The 27,775-nt window shown below is 40.5% G+C and overlaps 1 protein-coding gene across 1 annotated transcript in view; it reads right to left on the minus strand.

Annotated features, from left to right (window-relative positions):
* Window positions 1-27,775, minus strand: part of OSBPL1A (oxysterol binding protein like 1A) — a 207,209-nt gene that overhangs the window by 163,248 nt on the left and 16,186 nt on the right. Inside the window, exons 4-10 of the mRNA XM_056138043.1 lie at window positions 17,497-17,608; window positions 11,637-11,722; window positions 10,402-10,546; window positions 1,982-2,043; window positions 1,845-1,889; window positions 397-470; window positions 227-290 (exon numbers count right to left, since the gene is read on the minus strand). Of these exons, the coding sequence (XP_055994018.1) occupies window positions 227-290; window positions 397-470; window positions 1,845-1,889; window positions 1,982-2,043; window positions 10,402-10,546; window positions 11,637-11,722; window positions 17,497-17,608 (588 nt within the window). The remainder of the gene's footprint in view (window positions 1-226; window positions 291-396; window positions 471-1,844; window positions 1,890-1,981; window positions 2,044-10,401; window positions 10,547-11,636; window positions 11,723-17,496; window positions 17,609-27,775) is intronic.

The raw sequence follows: 27,775 nt of genomic DNA on the forward strand, positions 1-27,775 counted from the left end.
TGGAGAAACAAAAGTTGGTCATATTTTTTAAACTGAAATTCTACAACTTCAGTTGATCTCAAAGATATAGATAAATAGATACATGTCTATACACACACAAATACTCTTTTTTGCTCTACAGAACCCCAAGATTTCACAAGGCAGGTTATACCAATACTTTTATAGCAATCAGTTGCAGAACCAGTTTCATGGTTTAAGTAAAAGACAAGCATGTCATCCTACCTACCGTGCATACTGCGTGAGTAAGATGCTTGCATCCCTGGCGATAATTATTATGGACAGCATCAAGCCTTTAAAATAAATATTAAATTAAAAAAGGAAAAGAGATAAGTGAAAGCTTTTATCTTGTAAAATAGACACTGAAATGTATTCTAAGATCAGGATCATAATACTTACTGTTTTCTATACCATGAAAGGACTCCATGCTCTAATACTACCCAGAATAAGTTCCAGCCAAAAAATCTTGAGCTCTACGGGAAAAAACAACAAAAAGCTGACAGTGTCAGATTCAATATTTAACTAACTAAAAGTGATTAGATTACAGCAATTCCATGTGAATCTTTCATCTAGACCAGAGGTTCCCAAATTTATTTGTCTACCACCCCCTTTTCAAAATTAAAAAAAAAAAATTTCACTGTAAATCTAGATCCTCTAAGCAAACAAAGAGAAAGTACTCCACCCAGGCTGCTACAGCCCAGTACAGAGCAAGTGATTTGTTCCAGTGCCGCCCTTTGGGGCCATTATCACACACTTTAGGAAATACTGATCTAAACCAGTGTTTCTCAACTGAGGGCTAAATGTGCTTCTCTGAGCCCCAGGATATTCCAAGTGAGCCACATGTAAAATTACAAAAATGAGAGGGTACGGCAAGAGCATACGGAGCAACTGGAAGGACTGGGAAGCACAGGATGCTAATGGGTCAGAAGGAGACAGTGGGGGCAGGAGCAGTAGCACAGTGGGTACAGTGTTTGCCTTGCACATGGCCGATCCAGGTTCGATTCCTAGCATCACATATGGTCCCCCGAGTACTGCCAGGAGTAATTCCTGAGTGCATTAGCCATGAGTAACCCCTGTGCATAGATGGGTGTGACACACACACAAAAAGAAGGGGACACTGGACAAGAAAGTTGAGAAAGACTAATCTAGATGGTACTAGTGGATATTTAAAAAAAAATTAACTAACATGAATGTAAGTAGTAGATGCAATGGCAAAATCAAACTACCACAAGGTGATAGGAACAGTGATGAAATGAACATAGTTTATAGTCCTGACCATACTGCTCAAGGATATTTATAGGAAAATGTCTCAACTGTGAGGTCTCAAAGACAACTATCTAAAAGTCCTATATGAATTTTAAAAAGTTCTGTTTATTTTATATAACACAAACACACATAAAGATATAGCAAATGTGTGCAGTTGCAAAAAAAAAAGGAGAAACACATATGCTCAGAAATAGCTAATAATAGCTGGAATAGCTGGAAAATAAAATGTAAAACATTTCAGAACCAAAAAGATTTTCTGTGTTCTCTGATAATTCATAATTTTGAATTCCTCTAGGCTCCCTATGGAAGAATATGTACATAATAAGAAACACTATTTCGATGACTAGGAAAAAAATCTATCCCCCTCCCCCCGCTATTCTATTCAAACACGGTCAGCTAATAGTATTCAATTGACAACACAAAAGCCAGTGAAAGTCTAATGATATCTAGTAATATATGGTTTACATTATAAGATCCAAAAATAACTAAACACATACACTTCAGAAGTTTACAAAAAGGCTCATATGAAACACCAAGAATTCATCCTTCCATTGCTCAATCAAAATACTGTCCCAACCTACCTTCCACAGAGGACCTTCATATCGTTTCAGTGTTTTGTACATTACCTATGAAAAACATACTTTTATTAAAAATGCATCTATATATTTCAATTTTTTTCCTAAAAATTATTTTATAAATGCAACCCACTGCTACATACCTTATGACCAACAAGAATGTGTTTCATTTCAGCACTCTGGGCAAGGTCAAGGGGTTTTTGATCTGTGTAAAACATAAGGAAATATCCATTAATAATTTATTTGTACAAATTGGTGCTTCACACAGCCAGCTCCAGTCAATGCATGGTACTACATATGGTCCCTGAGTACCTAAAGGAGTAATCCCTGAACACTCAGAGAGCCACATGTGACAATCACAGAAATGAAGCGGCATGGCATGAGAGTAGGGAGCCAACTCATAGGTCAGGGGAGTCACAGGAAGGAGAAGGAGACTGAAGAAGATTCAGTGACCCCCAGGTACAGAGTCATGAGTAAGCCCTGAGCACTGCTGGGTATGCCCCCCAAAACAAAACAAAGCACTGGTGCTTCAACTGCAACACAATATTGGGGGTGGCGGGAGGAGGTGCTCCCCAGCAGTGCCTGGTGGCCTGGGAGCCATCCTTGGGAGCAACCACCTTGGCAGTGTGGGCCTAATGCATTTGGTACTCTGGCCCTCTCAATGCTTCTAGTATGCTCACATAATTGTGCAAAGTATATGAGAATTGTTAGAAGGTTATGTGAGGCTTTTTAAATTTGTTGGTTAGTTTTTGGACCATACCCCATGGTGCTCAGTGGCTACTCCTGGCTCAGTGCCTGGGGGTCACTCCTGGTGGTGCTCAAGGGGACCATCTGGTGCTGGGATTAGACCGGCACCTTCTGCATGCAAAGTATGTGCTCAGTCCACTGCACTATTGCTCCAATCCACAGTTCTGTGTTTTCTAGACATCTCAGGGGCTGGGATGCATGTGTTGCTCAGAAAGGAGCCGAGCTCAATGCCAAGCACTGCACGCCCCAACCGAACACACTCAAGTGTGGGCCCCTAAGCACAGCGAGGTACAGTGCTGATGATCTCCAGCACTACTGGGCCTAAGCAGCACATCACTTGGCCTTGGCATAAAGCCTGGGAGGCAGCACGTCACCAGGAATGGCTCCCAGGCCCTGAGAGCACTGCTCGGAAAACACCCTCCAAAAACACAATCATCCAGGGACGGTGAATATTATTGATAATTATTAAGATATGACTATAAAACAATCATATTATTCTAGTTTTGGTTTTGGTTCATTTGGGGGTCACAATAAGTGGTGCTCAGGGTTTATTCCTGGTTCTGTGCTCAGGGATCACCTGGTGGTTCTTGGAGGGCCATATGTGGTGCCAGGGTTAACCCTGGGCCAACCATATGCAAGGCAAGCACCTTACTGCTGTACTATCTCACCCGCCCTTATTCTACTTTTAAACTTTGAAGACTTCCGTAATACATTTAAAACAACTACCAGGGCTGCCCTTTAGAAAAATGGTAGTCTATATAGACAAGAGGAAAAGTAGTTAATTAAGTTGTAAAGCAATAGCAACAGTTAAGGTGGAAGATATTAGTAGGGACTAGAGAGCCAACAGTCAAATGGGGACACAGTAAAGTGTATAAAGAAAAATACATGGGTTTGAAATTTTTCTTTGAGACAAAGTTCCTGGTTTTGGGTCCCTCCTGCACCTCCAAGCACCAGAGATCAAATTCAGGGCTCATACATGCAAGGCATGCATATTGCCACTAAGCTACATGCCTAGGCTTCAAATGTTTTTTCAAAGTAGATTTATACAACTGCTGATGGGAAAGCTGGGGTTGACTGTGTATTATTTCTCTAGTGGGGAAACAAAAATACTTAAAAATATTAACAGTGATAGAGAGAAAGCTTTTCACAAGATTACATCTAATATGTTTAAAACAACACAGGTAGAGGGAAGTAATGTACTTCAATATAGTAAAGGCTATTTACACAGCTAACATTACATTCTATGGTGAAAACATTGAATTTCCCATACGATCAGGCACAAGGCAAAGATGCCTACTTACATCACTATTTTTCAACACAGCACTGGAAATCCTAGTCACAGCAATTGGGCAAGGGGGAAAGATCCAAATTGGAAAAGAGGTAAAATTACTACTATTTGCAGAGGACAGGATAATATAAACCATTTTTTAAGTCTAAAGACTCCACTAAAAAAAAAAAAAACATTAAATCAATATATTTAAATGGAAGGCTACAAAAAATGCAGAAAATCTACTGTTCTATCTCTATATGCAAGCAACAAATCAGAAGACAAAGAAATCAAGAAAGTCATCCAATTCACAAGTGCATCATAAGGAATTAGGTGCTTAGGAACAAAAACCAAAAGCCAACCTTAAAAGAAATTAAAGACAACACAGGAAAAGGAATGGTATCTCATGCTCATGGACCAGAAGAATGAACACTTTTAAAAATCATCATTTTATCCAAAGACATAACCAATTCAGTGAAGACCCAATCAAAATTATAAAGGCCTTCTTGAAGGAAATAGAACAAACATTTCATACAAAATTTGTATGGTAACTCAAAAGACCCCAAATAGTCATAGCAATAGTAAGAGCTCATGGGATAGAATTAAGATCCCAGAATTTAACCTTCACATAGGTGGACTAATTTCCATTTAATGCCAACAGCATAAATTTATATGCCAACAGCATAAATTTATATTTTATGCCAACAGCATAAAATGGAGAAAGGAAATTCTTCAATAAATGCGAGTGGGAAACTAGATAACTGCATTTAAAAGGATGAAATTGGTTCATTATCTCATACCATACACAAAAGTCAACTCAAGATGAATTAAATATTCAGATATTATACCTGAAGTAAAACATGAAGGTTTGTCTCAAACAGTAAGAGAAACCAAACCACAAGTAAACAATGAGATTGCATTTATTAAAATCCTGTGCACAGTTATGGTTTGCAATACAGGTATTAAGAGGTCATCGTGTTTATTCAGGGTATTTGGTATTTTTGTTGGGAAGGTACAGCTGGAGTAGCTTTTTTATTTTTTTTAAACTGCGTGGATCTTTGGGGTGTGAAAATGGCACTATTCAGAGTCATTACTGTTAATGACTTTCATATGTAAATATGAAAGAAAATAATCAGTAAAATAGATCAGAATGGTTGGTTAGAGAAGGCCGTTGTAAGCAGTATAATAATTCTCATTTTAAAATAATTGTGAGGGGCTACAGTGCCACGAGCAGGTCAATCTGTACCTGTGCGGCGAGTGCATCAGCAGCCTGATGGCGCCTTCAGACTTCCAGATACCCCAAAACTGCCTTTGGCCAGACTGTTCCAACAAGACCCCGAGTCACTGCCCATGAACAGTCTTTCTGGCTCCTGATGAAGCTGCTTAATGGCCATGATCTCAGAGAAACAGGAACAAATCTCAGAACCCAGCAAGTTTTGGCAGAAATCCCTCCAGATTTAAGTGTTAAAATTTCAGAATTTCAAAATCGCGTGGCCACTACTGCAGCCACACAACATCATATGTTATTCTTAACCAGCAATCACTGTCACTGTCACTGTCCTCCCATTGTTCATTGATTTGCTCAAGCAGGTCCAGTAACATTGTAAGACTTGTTACTGTGTTTGGCATATCGAATACGCCACAGGGAGCTTGCCAGGCTTTGCCATGCGGGTGAGATACTCTCGGTAGCTTGCCGGGCTCTCCAAGAGGTGTGGAGGAATAGAACTCGGGTCAGGTCATGTTGGCTGTGTGCAAGGCAAATGCCCTACCTGAGTGCTATTGTCCCAGTCCCTTAACTAGTAATAGAAAACAAATTGTCTACTGTTGCCTTTTCAGCAGATCTGAGTGTTGAGGTAAAATCTCAAATAATAATGGTGGGTCTGGTGTCAAAATATTCAATGTGATCAAAGCAGAGAGAGAGTAATGTGGAAATCATCTGCCCCACAGGTAGGGGGAGAGTGTCGGATGGGAGTATACTGAGGTTTTTGGTGGTGGAGAATGGGCACTGGTGAAGGTATGGGTATTACATTGTATGACCGAGACTTAGACTTGAAAGCTTTGTAACTGCTCTCACGGTGATTTAATAAAGAAAATTATAAAAACTAAAAAAAAAAAGTAAGGTGGAGTTCATGCCCAATTCAATCAGGTAATCAGTGGCTGAATAAATAGCAGTACTCCTACATAAATTAAAATAATTGAGAGACTTAAGAGTGTTGAGTCAAGACCAGTGGTGCTCGACTATTCTTGACTCTGGTCTCAGGGGACCATATCTGGTACCTGGAATTATATTTGGGTTGGCAGGGTACAAGGCAAACATCTTACCCCCCATACTCTCTCTAGTCCTTTAAGTGAGAAATTTTTAAGATAAATCTAGAAATATTACCAGTTTAGACCAAAATTATGTAGAAGTCTTTATAGAGGAGAACAAGTATGTAAATAATAATTATCTTACAAGAACCTAATTCTAAAATAGTTAAAGGACTCCATCTTGAAAATGATCACTCCAGACACAAAGTGAATGCTGAAAGGAAGTTAAGTGACATGCATGATACCCTTTCAGTAACAGTACTGCAAACCACAGTGTATAAAAGGAAAATGAGAGGGAGGGAGGGAGGGAGGGAGGGAGGGAAGGAGGGAGGGAGGGAGGAAGGGAGGAAGAAAGTGGCGGGGGGGGGGCAGAGATACAGCACACTTTTGCCTTGCATGTGGCCAACCCAGGTTCAATCCCCGGCATCCTATATGATCCCCCAAGAATGGTCAGAAGTAACTCCTGAGTACAGAGCCAGGAGTAACCCCTGAGCATCGCTGGGTGTAATCCAAAAAGAAAAAAAGGGGGGGAATAAAAGTGTCTGCCATAGAGGCAGACTAGGTGAGGGGAGGACGCAGGCAGGAGGGAAACTGGAGATGCTGGTGGTGGGAAATGTGCACTGGTAAAGGGATGGGTGTTGAAACATCGTATGACTAAGATTATCATGAACAACTCTGTAACTGTATATCTTACACTGACTCAATTAAAAAACATGACTCTACCAAAAATTAAAAAATCCTGTGCACAGTGAAGAAAACTATCATTTGACTTTTACAAATGTGAAAACACACTCACAGATCACAAATCCAACAAATAAATGGAACTCACAAAACAGCCCTCTCAGAAAATAAGGTGAAGATTGAAAGAGGCACTTCACCAAATAAGACATATAGATGGTCAACAGGTTCATGGAAAAAAAACTCAAATTACCATTGATTATCAGATAATGTAAATAAAATCAAAACAATGAGTTACCACTCACACCTGTGAGAATGGCCCACATCAAAAATGTCAAAATCAAATGCTGGCAGGGATGTGGAGAAATACAGTGTGTGGAAATGTAAACTGTTCCAGCTCCTATGTAAAACAGTATGGCTCCTCAAAATATTTTAAGTAAGTATGACTCAGCAATTCCATCTGTGATATTTATCTAAAGGATAAAAAAAATTAACTCAAAAACATATATACACACATATGATCATTGCAGTGCTATTAACAATAGCGAAATTATGGAAATAACCAAGTGCTCAAAGATAGGCAAGTGGATAAAAAAAAATTGTGGTTTTGTGTGTGTGTGTGTGTTTGTGTGTGTGCACACGCACACAACGGAACACTTCTCAACTATAATATTATATCCTACCTACAGTGGTAGACTAGATGGATGGAACTGAATGATGTTGTAATAATAATCACAATAAGTGGGAAGACAAAAGACAAATACCAGGTGATTTCACTCATGTGAAGTATAAAGAAACAAAGGGAGAAACAAGGCCAAACAAAAGCAAGATACTGACCAGAGATCTAAGGTTACCAGGTGAAGGAGCTGCAAGGGTGGAGGGAGGGACCAACAGCTAATGATGAGAGATACAGATACTTGGCTGGTGGGCATGGTTTGGTAGCACACATTTATTTGTAAGTGACATAAAATAGTTCCCCTAAAACAAAGAAAGTCTTATCAGCACACACACACACACATACACACACAGAGTCTCTTTGAGTTTCCTAGCCGGTACACAGGAAGCTAATAAAAAGGTCTGCCAACTGTTATTATTATTCTATCTACAGGAAATTTTTGAAAAATTATCCCTTTAGGCAGAAAAGAGCTGTGACTTTTTTTCCCCATAGAATTCTTTCCGGATGCCAAAAATAAACTCTGAACCTCTGCCAACTAGCTGAAATCCCAGCCCAGAGTCCTGATTTCTAGATTCAATGTATAAAGTGCTTGTTATACAGTAAAAAAGTGGTAGAACACTCTTTGGCGTGAATGAAATAGCCTCTCTACCAGAACAGGAACCTAACTAGTTGTTTCTAATTGCACTACCTCTCTTTTCAACCACAACAAAAATAAAGAAGAGGAATAATCAAAGAGTTCTCTGTACAATGATTTGTCCCTTAATAGGTAAAGGTAAAGGTAAAGGCCCTCCCGTTGATCGTCGATTTGCTCGAGCGGGCCCAGTAACGTCTCCATTGGACGTTATGTGTCTGGCATATTGTCCCTTAATGAGAAAAGTAAATTAATATGCCAACACCCTTTAAATTAATTTACATAGAATGTAATTTTAATTAGATGTTAATGGTATTTTTATAAACCCTTAGAAAATTATATGAAATGCCATCTGGAAGAAAAGGTAAGAAAGAAACCTCCCCCCATCTGCCAGTCTCCTGCCCGCCACCCAAAAGAAGTATAGTAATAGCCAGAAAGATATTTTAGAGGTTAAAGCTCCTGTCTTGCATGGGACAACCAGGGTTTGATCCCAGTACTGCCATGGTTCTGGAAAACTCCAGGGGTCACTCCTGAGCACAGAACTAGGAGGAGTTCCTGAGCACTGCCAGGTGTAGTCCAAAGCCATTCTCTCAAAAGAGAAAGAGAAACTTAACAAATATTAGAACAGAAAGAACTTCACATCCATATAAGATATGTATTCCTTCATGAAAACTGTTTCTAATCAAACCTTCAGCAAACTTACAATATATAGAAAGCATCAGGTGCTACTTATTATTTCAGGTGCTGAGTTAATTAGACAGTAAACTATTAGTCCTCCCTGTAAGAACCCAGTCTCGTTGGAGACAGAGTCAAAAATTACCTAAGCCAAAAATTACCCTGAGGTATGTCTAGGTTACCGGGGAGGTGACCCGGGCCCTGCGGACTCACTGAGAAGCCCCAAACCCGGTGGTAAGGCAAAGAGAAGCATCTGAAAAGTGACACAGTAAGGGTCCTAACAAAAGGTCCCCTGGTTATTCAATTCTGCCTTTGATACTATCATGCATATACCAGAGATACATATTATTAATGGATTCCACGTTTGAAAATTGGCCTGTTCCTAATCATCGTTCATGGTGATTTCCCTATCATTCAGTCACAGGTCTGTCCAGTGGAGTGAAAAATTTCAGTCTTCTGATGCACATGGCATGTTTCCAGCTGAGGACAAAGAAGTCGAGGACAAACAGCTGAGGACAAATTCAGCTGGGCTGTGTCAGATCCCTGCTGCAAACAAGACTCCTTGTCCTGGTCTCCTTCTTGCCACATACCCCAGTTTTCCCTTGGTATTGGCGATTTCGCTGTGGTGAAGCGCTGTCTAGTGTTCCTAAATAAAAGCAGGCTGTGATCAGCCGGGTGGAGCATGTGGAAGATAGCTTGGTTCAGATATGAGTCTGAATTTAATGCTGTCGGTAGTGAACTCAATAGAAATAAAACAATAATATACAGTAAATAAGGTGCATCTAAACATAAAACAAGGTTTTGAATTGGTTAGTTAATAAAAATGCTGAATTGGCTCATAGGAACCTAATACTATATTTCCAGTAGAAGAACTGACCTGGTACTGACTAATTAAGTGGACACCATGGCTTTATCCAATTTATCTAACATAAAAAAAATGGGACTGAGGTCGGGTTAAGAGATATACAGCAGGTAGGGTGCTTGCCTTGCATGCATCTGACGCAAGTTCAGCCCCTGGCATTCCATATGGTCCCCTGAGCACCAGTAACTTCTTAGCATCATCAGGTGTGGCCCCTCTCAAAATGGGGGCCAGGAGGTAGTACAGCAAATAAAGTGCTTGCTTGGCACGTAGCTATCCTGGTTAAATCCCCAAGACCATATGATCCCCTCAAGCACTGCCACAAATGATACCTTACCACAGAGTCAGGAGTAAGCTCTGACTTACAAAACAACAACAATTAACTGGCCCAATCTTTTCCTTGAAGATGGGAATCTTATCACTGGTGCCTGCTATGGAGCAGGGATTATTAAACTTTTAAGTTATAAACAGGAAGCAAATCAGTAAGATTATTTTTTGATGCTGGATATCTAAAACCTAAACATAAATAACTTTGTAACTTGTAATTCATAGTGTTTAAATTTTTAAAAAAGATTATTTTGAGTGTGTGAATGCTTTGACTATGAAAGTAGAGATCACACAATATAGTAAAGCCTGGTTACTAAAACAAAACACTTGATTTTATATGACATTAACTTTCAGAGCTTCCAACTGGCCAACAATGGCTTTTACCGATATACTTACCATTTTTGTTTTTTAGATTGGGGTCTGCTCCACTTTTTAGAAGTTTAAGGGCACATTGCTTATGAGCTCGGTAAGCTGCACAGTGAAGTGGTGTATTACCTAACTGATCTGAACAGTTGACATCAGGAGGATTAGGTCTGTTGAGCTAAATTTAGAAATGTAACATTAGACACCAAAGATACACTTTCTCCCATAAAACACATGCATGTATAATGCAATGTTCACACACTCAAAATACAGAGACTTATGGCCAGTTGGGTGCCTTGGCATCTAGACAGTGGCTTTTTGCTCACGAAAATCTGCCAATTCATGCCAATTCAATTACTCACATGCTCAGTCTTCAAGGCACCACAAAAATCTCAGGTCCCACACACATATGACAGATCGCATATTATACCACACATATATGTAGTAGTTAACTCACCCACCTCTGGACACTGATATCACTATGATTTGCTCATTTTTACCAGTCTTGCATTTTATACTTGTGATACCAAAATTATATAACAATCTAATTCAGTTACTTAAAAGAGTTAAAATTATAAATATTAAAAGTTATATAAAATTTACTGCTTCCAACTAATTACTTTAAAAACCTATTTTATAATCCCCACTTCTCAAAGTATCCAAAACAGTTTAGGCACTATCTGAAAATCAAAAAATCCTTTTCAGATTAGCTGAAATAACTTTAAAGTACTGAGTGATAATGCATCAGTCTTGGATTTAGAACTAATTGACAGTTCCATGTCTAATAAGACAATATAGGAAATGAAAACAGGAAAAAAGTGGATAGGACATTCAGATCATTCAAACATAAATATTCCAAAATATTGTTCCTTCTTAAAATGCTACTTTCTAGAGATATACAAATACCTTTTAGAAATCGTTACCGTCAAAATTTAAAAAATGCATTCCCTTATAAGATCCTATATGTTTCAAAAAAAATCCTATATGTTTCAACCTTAAATTATCTTGATCTGAAAAATATCTGCCCCTACCTGCCTCAAAAGATAATTCTTATCCTACAGGTTCTCAGCAGGGGGTGAAGATATAAATCAGAAATCTGAAGAAAAACATGTAAAACGTATCCTACTTTGTCTATTTATAAACATCATTATTATGTTCACCTGTTTCGTCCCACAATTCAACTATGTGATGAATTTAACATTAAGTATTTTCCTGAAGTTCAAGAAAAGAAAAAAATGCACGTGTTCATAATTTTGTTTTGTTTTTACCAGAGCTATGAGTTCTGCTGCTTTGCCTTCTCTTGCTGCTGCTAAAAGGAGTTCTTCAAGCTTTCTTTGTTGAGTCCTTTCTACAGCTGCCAAAATAATAATAATTAATAATAATAATAATAATGATAATAATATTACTATACTCTTAGTGACAAATCTATTAGCAAATTCACTACAGAGGAAGAATGAAGAATAAAGTAAGTGATCAAAGGGAGGAATGTAACAATGATTTGAATTGAGACTCATACATAGTTAGACTTTACTCTTATTTTCACTATCTTACATTACACATACAGTTTCCATCTTCTTTCAGGTTCAGATAACTCCCACGCTACCCTACCCCACCAGGGTCTGAGGATCAAGCCCAGTGCTTCACATAAACATGGGAGGTGCTCCACCCTGTATTCACATCCTAGACCCTTGAACCTGTGCTTTTTTAAAATTTTTTATATATTTATATATATTTTTTTGCTTTTTGGGTCACACCCAGCAGTGCACAGGGGTTACTCCTGGCTCTGCACTCAGGAGTTACTCCTGGTGGTGCTCAGGGGACCATATGGGATGTTGGGAATCAAACCTGGGTCGGCCGCATGCAAGGCAAACACGCTACCTGCTGTTCTATCACTCCAGCCCCCTGAACCTATGCTTTTAACCAAGCTTTCTTTATCCTTCTCATACAGCTCCCATCAGTAATAATTATAAATTAACTTTCCATACTGAAATACATTATATATCTCCCTTAGAAAAATTAGGAGAAATGTTTATAACTTTAAGAACTTTAGAGTATTAAAATTAATAAGAAATAGCACTGAAAAAATGTACAAACCATATATTTAGATTGACATATTTTCATGTCAAAATATTTTCATATATTTAGACTGACATAGTTCCATGCAATATATTCAATTTTATTTATCAAATACCATAGCACTATTATGTCAAGTATATTCAAAGCACTTTATTTATTTTTGGCTTTTTGGGTCACACACAGTGATGCTGAGAGGTTACTCCTGGCTTTGAACTCAGGAATTACTCCTTGTGGTGCTCGAGGGGCCATACAGGTTGCTGGGGATCAAAAATGATTGGCTGCACATAAGGCAAACACCCTACCCACTGTAATGTCTCTCTAGCCCCTCAAAGCATTTAAAAATATTAACTCAGTATATACTATTCTACAAAATAGATTGTATTATTACAGTTAACTCTCTGATGTCATTTTTGTCTTCTTTCCTCTTAACTTTGAGCACCTGTTTTGTTTCTTCTTAACTTTGAGCACCTGTTTTATTTCTTGTATGTGTGCTTTTTTATTTTGGAGTCACATTCACCAGCACTCAGGGATCTACACTAAGCGATCGATCACTCCTGGTGGGCAAGGGGGACCATATGGGATGCCAGGGATTGAACGCAAGTTGGCCATGTGCAAGGAAAATGCCCTACCCGCTGTAATTACTCTGGTCCTTTAATACAATTAAAAAATTGTATTTTTTACTTCAGCTAATCTCCTCTTTCATTTTGACTTTTCTCAAACCTCCTCTCATACATTTTCATTAAAATTTCTCTTCTAACAATCTCATTCCAGTGAGCATTATTAGTACGATTGCCTTGACATCTTTAGTTGGCCTGGATAACTTAGTCATGAGAGTAGTTCTTTCCAGGCTGCTGTCTTGATTCATCTATGCAAGTGAGTCCCTCTGTCTCCCCATAATATGCAATGCTCCACAGGGTTCTCTGTCCAAGCGGACTAGGTGCAAGCAAGGATTTGAGACACGGAGTACTAAGGGGCACCTACCCACCAATAGCACCAGTAGTTGTGGACCTGGCCATGATTCAATTTCACCAGTGCCCAGCACCCACCCAACTGCCGCGGTCTCACAAACATGTACAGTGCCTAGGAAACCTGAGCTGGGGTGGGTTTAAGAGCAGACTGGGGGCTCAATCCCAGCTGGTAACAGAACACATATTCTAGGACCACCTGGAGCAAAATTGGCTAGCAAGAAACCCCTGCAGGCAGAGAGGCCCCCCAGATAACTGACTATAGCTTCTTTCCATCTATAGCTGCAGCTTGCTGGTCAGAAGTCAGATATGGACTGTCAGAGTCTGCCAAGCAGCACTGCAGGTAACTGTCTATGTGCTTTCAGTTATCTCAGCTATTTGCTAGGGGCAGTTAAATCCCTCCTCTGGCATTTGCCCTCAAAGTCTGCTATTCTGAAAAGTGAGAATCAGTATGACATCCACCTGCATGTGAAGTGAAGCTGCAAGTGGTTACCCCAGTGGTGTCCGCCACTGACACAGGCCCTTTTTCCTAAAGTCTTGCCTTCACTTCAGTGTATAGTCTAGGGTTATGGACTTTGGTGATGCTGTTTGATACACTCTCCACTACTCCTCAAGGAGAGTACACCTTAGAATCCTTTCCCGATTACAGCTTCTAGCCCCACAGTGGACTTTCTTTATTGGTGAGGCCATCTCTTTGTCTCCAGGAAATATGGGTACTGGCCTTTTGTCCCTTTCGATATAAAACTTAGTCAGGATTTTAGATCAGTTTCTGTGTAGATGAAGCCAATTTTGATTTAAATTTGCTATAATGGCAAAGGAGATAAAAAGAAAATTCTCCTTATTTAGCCTCTAACAATAGCGTATAGGTTACTCCATATATTTTATACCTCAAGAAAGTGTCATATTGTTGTGAAGGCCAGACCTGGCATTGCTCAGTCCCAGCAGGGCTTGGGGACCACCAGAACCACACCTTACATTGCTGGAGATAAAATCAAGTGCCCACAATAGTATTTACTCTACACGGGAGCCCTATTTATAGCCCTTACTCTTTAAAGCAGAAAGTCCATCCAAATTAATTCTTTAAATTAACTACAATGAAGGACAGTTTCCTTTATAGTGGGTCACTGAGTGATAATAGATAATATATAAATAATGAAACAAAAAACATGATATGCGACCTAATATGACATCCTAGAAAAGGACACAAATGTTACCTACACAATAATCCCACCAAAAAAGCATACTGAGTCTCACTATAGAGAGCAAATCCACAGTCCTTCTACAAATGCCTTCCCTTCAACAAGGTAATCACCATGAAAAATAAAGACCATTCTAGGTCAAAGTGAATAAAGCAATGTAAAAGGGCAATATGGAATTCTCAATTAGCAGGGAAATGCTACAAAGAATATGGCTTGGGCGACTAGCAAAATCTGAATATAAACAATTATAATACCTTTACCTTTTAAATTTCCTGAATTGACTACTATATTATGATGAGTTCAAAAATATCCTTGTCTAAGTGACACACACTAAGTTATTTAAGATGACAGTCTCAACTTTAATCTACAAATTATTCCTATTAGTTCAGAAAAAAATTTTAAAAACCTAGAGGCTGGAAAAGACAGTACAGAGGTAAGGTAGAGCCTAGAGCAATAGGCAGAGGGGAGGGAGCTTGCCTTGCATGTGGCTGAGCTGGGTTTAATCCCCAGCAAATGGACATGTCCCCCGAGCACCACAAGGAGGGATCCCTGAGCACAAAGCCAGGAGTAAGGCCTGAGCATTACTGGATATGACATTTACAAAAGTGTTTACCCTGATTTAATCCTGAGCATTGCATATGGTCCCCCCAGCACCACTAGGAGCTACTCTGAAGTACAGAGTAGCCCCTCGGGTGTTCCTGGAAGTAAGGACCAAGGGACAGCCTGTGGTAGAGTTCCTACCTTGCAAGCATAAGGTTGGAGAGCCTGTGAATTTGACCCCTGACGGGACCCACATGCCCAAGGGCAATGCCAGCAATTCTGCTATTTGGGATCCCCAGCACCACAAAGGAGAATGTTCTCTCCAGTGCAAGCTGGCCGAGTGTGTGAGAACACGGCAACTGATGGCTGTGGCTCCCTAGCAAGCACCACAACTACTTGTGTGTGGATGAAGTAAGAGTGTCACCCTCAGTCATCACAGAAACAACAACTCCCATCCCATCCCCCCATCATAAGAAAGGGGGTAAATTCAATGTAAACAACGTCAATTAATTATTCACTCGTTTCCATTATGACCATCAAGCTCTTTCTGGGGTGAAACATTTCCTATCTCTGTGCACTACCTTCTGGTATAGATTCTGGTCTATCTGTGAATTTACTGAGTTGCTGAGTGCACTTCCTGAAATCTGCCCCACTTAACATTCGAGCCACAAATCATATTTTTTCTAAGGTGATGTGATCTCATCAAACATAATTCCTCAATAAAATTTCTATTTTACAGACTAGGAACCTAGTCTGATAAATCACATAATTTATCAGATTAAATCACAAGCTCTCATGTTTAGAGCAGTTTGGCTTAGGGTAGCCTCAGAACTGCCTTCATAACTGGCCCCATAAAATGCCAACTTATTAGTCTAAACTGAATGCTTTCCTCTCGGTCCCGAGAACCTTGATTCTGGATCCTCACCTTGTTACAATTAAAGTGAAAAGACAAAATCAAAGAGAATCCTGGCCTCCCAATTAAATCATTACTTGATGCTATGAATCATATCTAATAAAGCATCTTCCCAATCACATCTAATAAGCAATCCTCCAAATAACAATACAGAGTCTTATAAATGTTATAAATGTTATGTATTGATATGCTTATTCATTCACAATGAATCCTCTCATTTTCAATGAACCTGAGAAGCAGAAGGCAGGAGTAATGGTACAGCAGGTAAAGTGCTTGCCTTGAACATTGCTGATCCCGGTTCAACTACTGGTACTATATGTGGATTACCAGGAGTAATCCCTGAGTGCAGAGCCAGGAGTACTATCAGGTGTGGTAAAACAAAACAAAACAATAATAGCATCCCTAAGTCTATCTCCATTGCAGATTCCATTAAAAATGGGGGATTCATAAAAATAAAGGTAAATAATTGAATCTAATAAGCAGAGATGGTAAGTATCTAATCATAAGACCTTATATTTTGTACAAGAAAATAAATGAGATTTTATTTCTCAAGGTCAACTGCAAAGTAATGAAAGTTTGGACCTTGGTTTTGAAATAAAAATAGTAATGATAAAAATTAAGTTGTTAGCACCCTTTACCAAATTATCTTGCTGTCCCCTGAATTACAAAAGAAAAATACAAGATATTGGTGAAAATAAAATTAGAATCCATTATTTTATGTATAATGAGATCATTAGAAATCTTCCTTAACGCAGAAATATGACCAAAAACAATTACAGTAAATCCCTGGTAAGCTGGAAGAGAATTTTATACATCAGAGTTTCACAATGTAAGCATCAAAATATTTGCTTCAAACTATTTTAGAGGAATTTTCCTGAGTGATTACAGAAACAAGTATTCTTTTTTTTTAAATCTGTTTTTTATTTTACTTTAGGTAACATGATCGGAACAGTTTTTGGTTTTGATGTACAAAGTTACAGCACCTTCATTACTACCCAAGTGCCCAAGCCCTTCACTACCATCATATGGCTTCTTAAAAGCAATTTAATACTCAAAGCTGCTAACCGACACTGCTGCAGCAGGAAATTGCTGCCGACTACTATGGCACAACAGGAGAACAGTGTCAATCACTTTGAATAGCTGTGCCTTACAGCTTCTGTCCCGCTTGTCTGTATTCTTATTCTCCCATTATCATGCTCCTGCAGCCAACTGAGGAATTGACAAAAACTGATTTTTAAGACTTTCCAGAAGGCCATATAAAGAACTTAAAAGCTGTGAGAAAACTCTCATATAATTTATTGTCTAATAACTGACTCTCAAATTACATTCTCTTTAGAGCACAGGCCTGCTTTAATCTACTCTGACATTTTAAAAGTCGTTTCTCCTTACATTTTGGGATTCCCATACTGTTACTGTTAAGATCCATAAACTTTACCTTTAAGCATGTTTCTGATTTCTTTATCATGAGTGACTTCTTTTGCTGTCTGTCCATTCCCATTAACAATGGTAGTATCAGCATTATACTCTAAAAGAAGCATAACCAACTCCTGAAAAAGCAAAGAAATTATTTTTGGCTATTATTTAAACTTCAGATTATTTCTATTTTACCAATTACTCATGTTTCTAAGTAGAAAAAAATGTATTACGTAGGAGTCTTTAGACAGGTCACCATGCCTCCTACTGAATAAGGATATTTTGCCTTGGGCAGGTTTTGTGATTAAATGGTAGAACACATCTCACATATGTGAATTTCTGAGTTCTAGCCCTGGCTACCCAAAAATGAAAAAAAATGTATATAGGTATACGTTGCTTAAAATATTTCTGATATAGTCGATTAAAGCACTACTAAGAAGAGTATAAGCACTGAGCATCATAGTTTTCCACATTAAAAAGATGGGTGACACACAGGACATTAGGCATTTGCTCACCACATAGCTGACCCTGAGTCAAGCCCCAGAGGGAACAATCCCTAAGCACAGGGCCAGAAGGAAGCCCAGAGCACTGCCAAGTGGGGCTCCCAAACCAGAAAACAAAAAAACAAAACGGGCAATTATCTTGGGTGGGCAGGACATAAAACGGATGCTGGTAAACCCCAGGGTGACTTCTGAGAAGCAGAGAGAAGAGAGATGGCCGCATTCCCCTGATCCACCTCTGCCACCCCGGGACTTCCTGGGAAAAGTCGGACTGATAAAGTCTGTGATGGGCCCCTGCACAGCACGAACCTCAAGCCCCACGAGCCCCATTGAGTAACCGTCAAGCCACACTTGTTCTGGGAGACATGGGAGTTAATGCCCACCACCCTCTCTCTCTGGGAGCTGTGGACTCATGCTGGAGTGAGGAATTCCTCTTTGCAGGAAAAGAAAGTCAGCCCCAGGCCTTACCAGGCCTTTTGGGCCCTTGCCTTCTTATAGAAAAGAATTTCAGGAGTAGATGAGCAGTGATTTACTTGGAGGTTTTTTGAGCGTGGAGAGGGAGGAAGAGAAGAAAGAGAAAGTGTGTGTGTGTGTGTGTGTGTGTGTGTGTGTGTGTGTGTGAGAGAGAGAGAGAGAGAGAGAGAGAGGGAGAGAGGGAGGGAGGGAGAGGGAGACGGAGCGGGAGAGGTAGGAGGGGGGGAAGAGGGAGGGGGAGGGAGGCCCAGGAGAACATGGGCTTCTCCAAAGGTGGAAAGAGCCCCTGCAAACATCCCTGTATTCAAATACAGTAGTACACCTCTCAAGAGGGGTGATGCAGGCGACCCATGTGCTTGGGTACCACATGTGCATAGCCCCAGCACGTGGACACAAGCAGTACACAGGCTAGGGCAGCATATGAATATGATTCCTTTGCTCCAGGTGGCTTTTATAGGGTTTCTCCCAAGCTGTCCCTCGTGGGGCTTTCTACCCACCCATTGCTAGGGTCAGTGCCAAGGGCGTAGAGCTGGGATTCATGGATGGTTTTTCTTTGAAATCCCTTTCTCGACCTTTGTTCCTGCTGGAGCTTCTCTCAGAGCCAGGGAGGGGGGAAGGGGTGTCCAGCCTTCTCTGGTCTGTGCTGGCCCCAGCTAAAGGTCTTATCAGACCTTAGTTCAGTGTGGGAGGCACTGATGGCCCACAAAGTGGGTCCTGACAGCCTAGGACTAGTAGGTTATTATTTCCTGTGAATTCATTGTCGTGAGGGGAAGGCCCTTGGGATGGGGGGAGAGGGGGCTTCTCTATCTAATTGCCAGTGAGTCCTTAGAAGAGAAGGAACTCTCTTTGGCAAAAAGATGGTGAGAAGCTATGGAGGACACCAGGCAGCTAAGATCTGAAGTGGTCTGTAAAACCTGGGAGAAATCCCCAGTTAGCAGATAATCAAAACTCAGGAATTTTTTCTGCACTGCATTATCCAACAAGTAGATGTGTTTTCAAAAGAACTCTGAAATAACCCCCCCTCCCAAGAAAAGAACTCTGAAACCCAACTTATAATTAAATCTCAAAAAAGATTAACTAGCTGCAAAATTTTCTCAGACCCTAGGTCCCACCTGAGAACCCAGGGCAACCTCAGGAGGCGGGCAGGCTGTCTCTGCCTTACCAAAGCCCAGAAAGCCACACTCACAGCCCAATAGCTGCCGCCACAACTTGGGCTAGCCCAACTGCCCAGTTAAATATTCTGGGTTTTCTGGAGCCCCTGGCCGCAAACATCTCCAAAACTCTACAATATTAACATCTCGGAAGGAGCACAAAGACTCAATGGGAATCTAACATAGAAGCCAACTAATCTTGACTAACAAAAACAATGACACTGAAGGATTAACTAGCAACTACAGCTTAGTAAAACCTCAGATAAGGGCATAATGTCCTCATGGTGAGATACAACGATTTTCATGCATTTTCTTTTATTGGAATACTTCTGACCTTGCCATTAGCCATTGAGTGGTAACAAGCAAAATAAAGATTAATATTGTGGGCCTGCTATGGGGGCAGGTTTGTGGGGTCATTGAGAAAATCCTGGAGGAAAGGTGACAGTGGGGGTGGGACTGGTGTTGGAATACTGAACACCTGTAGCAAACCATGACAAAGAGCTCTGTAAACCATGGGTTTAAATGAAGTGGGGGGTAAGGGGAGGATAACTCTATAATTCAGAAGAGATTAGAGTCAAGATAAACCCCAGAAGTCAGTGTGGGAGGCCCTGCCGGTCTTTCCACCAGCTTCCAAACGTCATAGTGCCAGGCCAGAGCACTGACTGTCCAATCCAGATAGCCTCCAAATACCTGAGCGTAGAGAGGATAGCCCCCATTTACTTAACTAAAAAATAAATGAGAATAACAATTAGGTTACAGTCTTACATTCTGGGTCAGTGATCAGAACAGACCCAGATTTCTCAACACTAGAGCTGGCAAACAGTGACACAAATTGCAACTTAAACACAACAGCATTTTCAGATAGACAGAAAAATTTTCAAGTTTGATTTCCCATGTAAACTTTCTCAAAATACAATAAACAACACAACTTCCTAAAGGCTGTGCCTACCCAATGATAGAGAAAACAAGACATGCAATCCAAGAAACAAAAATCCAATAAGAAAATGGTTAAAGACACACAGCAATTAGGGCACATGCCTAGGCAAACCTGAGTTTAATCCCATCACACAATGCTCTCCAGGCATTGTGGGTGCAGCCCCAGAGATGCCATGCACTGCCAGGATGATCCAAGAAATTCCTGACCCCTCAGGGCCTAACAGTCACCACATCCTAGGGCCCTAGCACCAACCTCTAGCTAAGTAGCACAGGAAGGGGCTGCAGGAACTTCTAAGTCAAACTTAGGAGGAGCCCTACATAAAACCACAGAAAATAAGGGAAATTCACAGTGTGAATGAGAAGCAAAGCTAACAACAAAGGACAACAACATCTGGAAGCTCTAGCAGACTTTCCTAACCACAAATGATCTACTGACCCCTTTCAGAAAACAATTATTCAGTACCCCTCTAAAAACCTACCTATTTAAATAAATGGAATATGCCTGCAGTGGCACCTGAAGCTACTTCCACCCCTCAGGGCATACCAGCAGCCCAATCAGCATAGTATGGCCTTCTGGGAAACACTGTTCGAGAGAGCAAGCAGGTCAGGATGTAGGATCAGGAGCCTTCCTCAAAAGGGATCACTCTGTGATGCACAGAGACTTGTTCAGACAGCACAAGAGGGCAGTGGCAGAATACAAGCTTCAACATGGGTGAGACCTGAGTTTGATCCCTCTCAACACACACACACACACACACACACACACACACACACACACACACACACCAGCACAAGAAAGGCCAGTATAATATTAACCCAATACCTACAAAAGCAAAATATAGCCATGGTTGAAAACATGAGAAATGAAAGTGGTTCTGGCTGAGTTGAAGCAGGAAAAAAACAGAAATCCAGAGGTAAGAAACTAGAAAAGCTAGAGGGAAAGAACTTCAAACTGTACTACAAAGCAGTATCAATTAAAACAGCTTGGTATTGGAATAAAGACAGACCTGCAGACCAATGGAATAAGAGTTGAATATCCTGGCATAGACCCTAAAATATATAATCATCTAATCTTTGATAAGTGTGCAAGAAATATGAAGTGGAGCAAGGGAAGCCTCTTTAACAAGCGGTGCTGGGAAAACTGGACAGCTGCATGTAAAAAAAAATGGGGTGCTGGTATGCTCTACCTAATGCCATGCACAAAAGTCAGATAAAAATAGATTAAAGACCTCAACAACAGACCTGAATCCATAAGGTGTATGCAGGAAAGCAGAGCCAAAACCCTTCGTGACACTGGAACCAAGGCATCTTCAAAGATGAAACATCTCTGACTAAGCAAGTGGAATAAAATATTAACAAATAGGACTACATTATACTAAGAAGCTTCTGCACCTCAAAAGAAACAGTGACTGCTTCCTGCCCCCCTGAGACCACAAGTTGCCCCCCATGGCCTCTCCTGCATGCAAGGCCATGCCCCAGAGGCACACAAACCAATCTCAGAACGATGCGGCTTTTGGCAGAAATCCCTCCAGATTTAATTAGTATAATATCAGAAATCGCAATAGCGGCCGCACAATATCATATGGTCTTCATAACCAGCAATAGCACTGTGGCACTGTCCTCCTGTTGTTCATGCATTTGCTTGAGTGGGCCCAGTAACGTCTCCATTGTGAGACTTCTTGTTACTGTGTTTGGCATATGGGATATGTCACGGGTAACTTGCGAGGCTTTGCCATGCAGGCAAGATACTCTTGGTAGCTTGCCGGGCTCTCCGAGAGGGACGGATGAATCGAACCTGGGTCGGCCAGGCCAGCCGCGTGCAAGGCAAATGCCCTACCACTGTGCTATTGCTCCAGCCCAACCAGCAATAGAAAACAAATCATTTCACGATGCCTTTTTAGCAGATCTGATTGTTGAAGTAAAATTCCAAATAATAATCGTGCATCTCTGGGGCTGGAGCAATAGCACAGTGGGTAGGGCATTTGCCTTGCACACAGAAAACGCGGGTTCGATTCCCAGCATCCCAAATGGTCTCCTGAACACTGCCAGGGGTAATTCCTGTGCATCGCCGGGTGTGACCCCAAAAGAAAAATAAATAAATAAATAAATAACCATGCATCTTTTGTCAAAATAATGAATGTAATCAAAGTAGAGAGAGAGTTAAGTGGAAATCATCTGCCTCACAGGCATGGGGAGGGGTAGGATGTGGGGTATATTGGGATTCTTGGTGGTGGAAAATATGCACTGGTGAGGGGATGGCTGTTTAATCATTGTATGACTGAGTCTTAAACCTGAAAACTTTGTAAATAACTGTTCTCACGGTGATTCAATAAACAAAGTTAAACACACACAGACACACACACACACACACACACACACAAAATAACAGTGACCAAGCTACAAAGACAGTCCATGGAATTAGAAAAACTATTCACCCAATACCCCTCTGATAAGGGGTTAATATCCAAGATATACAAGGCACTGGTAGAACTTTACAAGAAAAAAAAATCAAAACATGCAGAGAAGAAATCAACAGAAATTTCCTCAAAGAAGAAATTTGAATGTTCAAAAGGCACATGAAAAAATGCTCTACATCATTAATCATCAGGGAGATGCAAATCAAAACAACAATGAAATATCATCTCACTCCACAGAAACTGATCACACATCCAAATGAACAAGAACAACCAGTGCTGACATGGATGCAGGGAGAAAGGGACCCTCATTCATTGTTGGTGGGAAATACTGACTGGTCCAGCCTTTTTGGAAATCAATATAGACATTCCTCAAAAAACTAGAAACTGAGCTTCTATTTAACCCAGCAAATCCACTTCTGATTATATACCCTGGGGTCCAAAAAGCACAGCAGAAAAGAAATACCATCTACACCTCTGTTCATTGCAGCACTATTCACAATAGCCAGAATCTGGAAACAACCTGAGTGCTCAAGAACAGATATATGGCTAAAGAAACTATGGTATATCTACACAGTGGAATAGAGCAAAGCTGTTAGGAAAAATGAGATCATGAAATTTACCTATAAATGGATAGACTTGGAGAATATAATGCTGAGTGAAATGAGTCAGAAGGAGAGGGACAGACATAGAATAACTGCATTCATTTGTGGGATATTAAAAAAAAAGTATGAAACTAATATCTAAGGCCAGTTGGTCAATGGTGTGGGAGCTGGAGGGTAGTGAAGATAGAGGAGGGTCCCTTATGACAATAATAATTGGAAATGATCACTCTGGACAAGAACTGAGTATTGAAACAGGTAAAAGGATATACATGATAACCTTTCAGCATCTGTATTGCAAACCATAATGCCTAAAATGAGGGAGAGAAAGAGAAACACAGAGAGAGAAGAGAGATGACTTCCATAGAGGTAGGCGTGGGGGGGGGTGGCTTGAAGGGTAAGGGGGAAACTGGGGACACTGGTGCTGGGAAATTATACGGGTTGAGGGATGGGTGTTAGAACACTGTATGACTGAAATGCAATCATGAACAATTTTGTAATGCTCTATCTCATGGTGATTCCATACAAAATAATTTTTTAAAAAGAATCAAGTAGTAGTGTGTAAGTAAATTATTTAGAAATTTTTAAAAATAGCCAACAAAAAATTCTTACTGGAATGGCTGAAATTATTAAAAGCTTCTGTCTCTGATAAATATGAATCAGATTAGGCAGTCATGGGGCAAAGGTTATCAGTTTTTATTGTAAGTGTCAAAATCATTTGACATCTAAAATTAAGTACATGCAAGCAGGCACATGCATGTGAATTTTTTAAAGAGACAACTCACAAAGAAGCTTGAATGATTCCTAACACATTTCTAAGTATGTGTAAGCCAGAGACACATGATCAACCAAAGGAAATACTTAAGAAACACTCTTACATCATGGCAAGAACAGCCTCTCATAGCTTATTTCAAACTTTCAGATCCCACCTAGAGTTTAAAATCCAGAAAGCACATCACTTTCCTCCATCTTGACTACCCTCCACCCCCCACATCTTTGTGGTAATTTCTAACCACTGACCAGTTCTCCTGGCCCATTTTTAAATAACAACATTAGTTGGAAATGATCACTCTGAACAAGAACTGACTGTTGAAAGTAGGTAAAGGAATATACATGATAACCTTTCAGCATCTGCATTGTAAAACATAATGCCTAAAATGAGAGAAAGAGAAAGAAAGAGAAGAGAGGTGCCTGCCATAGAGGCAGGCAGGGGTGTGTGTGTGTGTGTGTGTGTGTGTGTGTGTGTGTGTGTGTTAGGGTGGAAGGGTGACTTGAAGGGGTGCGAGAGAAAATGGGGACGCTGGTGCTGGGAAATTACACTGGTGGAGAAATGGGCGCTGGAACATTGTATGACTGACACCCAATCATGAACATCTTTTTAATGCTCTATCTCATGGTGATTCAATAAAAAAAAATATATTAACTCTTAACAAAAAGGGGGAAAAAGAACATCACTTTCCCATTCTACCAATAAGCGACGGGGGGGGGAGAGGTGCAGAGAGGGGAAGAAGAAATACAGATAATCTAAAAAATGGTGATGTTTTCTTGAATCCATCAGGAAAAAATTAATGATAGGGCAATCAACCAGTCTGAAAATGAAAGAAACTACTCCCAGCAGGCCGAATGATAGGGAGAAGCTGAGAAAGGCACAGGACACATAAGGAAGACTAAAGCGGTGAATCAGGAACATAAAGAAAAAAAAAACCAGCAAATATTCTTACAACCCATGTATAGGTAAGATGAACTTGAGAACCATTTGCCATGTAATTTGCCTCAGGTGTTCCATGTTCTCCTAATTCTTTGTGACTGACCAGCTTCCCTGGTGAACTTTCTACCCTTACCATAACAGCAATCACTGGTCTTCTGCTGACCTGCAGCCTCAAAGGCCAGGGCACTCCCCACAGCCCACTGCTAGCAATGAGCCAGGTCTGAAACTTCATGTCCTAGTGGCAGCCCTAGACCTGAGAAAACAACCACTGTTAGTTTGTCTATGATGTTGGTGCCTTTTCACCAGTTTTTTGGGTTGTTTTCTGTTGTTGTTTGTTTGGTTTGTGATATTTTATAGGTTTGGCACAAGATTATCTGGAATATATCCACTGGACCCTTTTATGGCACAAAATTATCTGGAATTATTTTACACACTTATATGTGGTCTAGCTTGCTTACTTGTGTTAACACATCAATGACAGTGCATACCACCAGTGGCTCACATTTGAATAAAATTTAATTAGCACAAACTGCAGCACCAGTGTCAATGCATTAAAATCTTCTAGTATCTGCAGTGGAAAGCCTGACATTGATATTTCTTTAATGGGTGCCACTTGCCTCGTCCACGAAGGTAAATTGTACCATCACATAAATCATCCATGACAAACAGAAGTTGAAGACAGTTGCCCTATCAATATGATACCTTGTCCAGTTTCTGGACTGGAGTTAATTTTGTACTTAAGAGTATTTGATGAAGGGGCTGGCGTGACAGCACAGCAAGTAGGGCATTTGCCTTGCACACGGCCAACCCGGGTTTGATTCCCAGAATCCCATATGGTCCCTTGAGCACCGCCAGGAGTAATTCCTGAGTGAAGACCCAGGAGTAACCCTAAGCATCACCAGGTGTGACCCAAAAGGCAAAAAAAAAAAAAAAAAAAAAAGGATTGATGAAGCCAGATTCGAAAAGGAAAAAATTCGACAACACCAAAACAAACATACATAGCCATGAACCTCTCACACTATTCCTATAGGGACCAATGGCCATTTATTCAAGTAACTACACCCCGAGGAAAAGGAATGCCCAAACACATTAATGGATTGCTAAATATAATAAGGTGCAGTTAATCCTGATACCCAGAGACCAAAAATCTCATCAGCATCTCTCTTAAAATGGTATGTATGGGGAGAGACAATAAATGGTAACTGGCCCAGGTCTGTCGCCTACGGCTTATATGGGGGTCCACAAATACATTCAGTGGTCCATCTCCCTACTCCCTAAATGTGTAACTGGAATAAACAAACTTAATTTTTGGCAAATACAAGGCTTTCAAATTGCCATCCTCTGTCCCCTGGCCAAGATAAAGCAAAACCAATATTCTTTGTGGAATAAAATATATAGTAGCACCCTCAAAAATTTGAGAATGTCATAGTGATACCACCTATCTTACTTCCTTATCTTATTTCTCATTTAATTCATGAGCCTGCTTTTGCAAAAGCCAGTGGACTGTGCAGAATGACAATGGGCTTCAATAATGTTAACTAAATAACAGCCATTGTTGTGCCAAATGTAGTATTTTTGCCAGAACAAAAAAATGCCTACTGCAGTGCTCAGCATATAGAAACTGATCTGGCAAGTATATTCTTTCCTATCTCTATTGAAGTAGTAGACGGAATCAAAAGAGTTAGCATATCTTGTTTTGTTTCTGAACCATTTGGGCATCCTATATAATATATAATATCACACTGGTTCATTTCATCAATGACATCATGGTACTAAATCCAGATGAACATGAAGAAGCTAAAATGGTGGAGAGCTGAGGACGCCCGGTAGCCAGACCTCACAGAGGAGCCACACAGGAGAGCAGTCTGCTCACTGCTACAGGGTCCAGTCTCATGCACACCCTAACCCGCTGGGCGAGATGTCACATAGCAGCCCAACATGACAGGGTCATGCAGGCCTCAGGACAAAGGAGAAGAGAGCAGTACGCCCAAGTCACCTGGAGAAGGATTCCTGATGATTCACAATAGACACAATGAAGAACAGAGCAACTTGCCTACACTGACAGATGATGCAAAGGCCTGAGAAAGGTCCTAGCACACAGGAGTTCTTAACTCTCCCAGTGAGGAATTCAAAGTGACAATAAGCACAAACTTGAACAATGAAAATACAAGAAAACTTCAATCAGAAGGCAGCAAACTGCACAGCACAGTAGAACTAGGGAGTGCAAAGGAAGAAACGAGCAGCAGGCTGACAGGAGCAGAGGACCGAATTGGTGTTCCTCAGAATGAGGTGCAAACACTCATCTGGAAGAGCAGGTGATAAGGGGAAAGGGAATAAAAAGAGTGAATAAAGCACCAAAGATCTACATGTCAGACATACAGAAACAGTATCTGAATGGTAGGGTTCCCAGCAGGAGAGGAAAGAGAAACCAAGGAAGAAGACTTATTGGAGAAATTACAGCCAAGAACTTGCACAATCTGAGGACTGACTCATATACCCACAAACAGGAAGCCCAA

Source organism: Sorex fumeus, unplaced genomic scaffold (genome assembly GCF_029834395.1).
Source record: "Sorex fumeus unplaced genomic scaffold, SorFum_2.1 ptg000128l, whole genome shotgun sequence".
NCBI lineage: Eukaryota > Metazoa > Chordata > Mammalia > Eulipotyphla > Soricidae > Sorex > Sorex fumeus.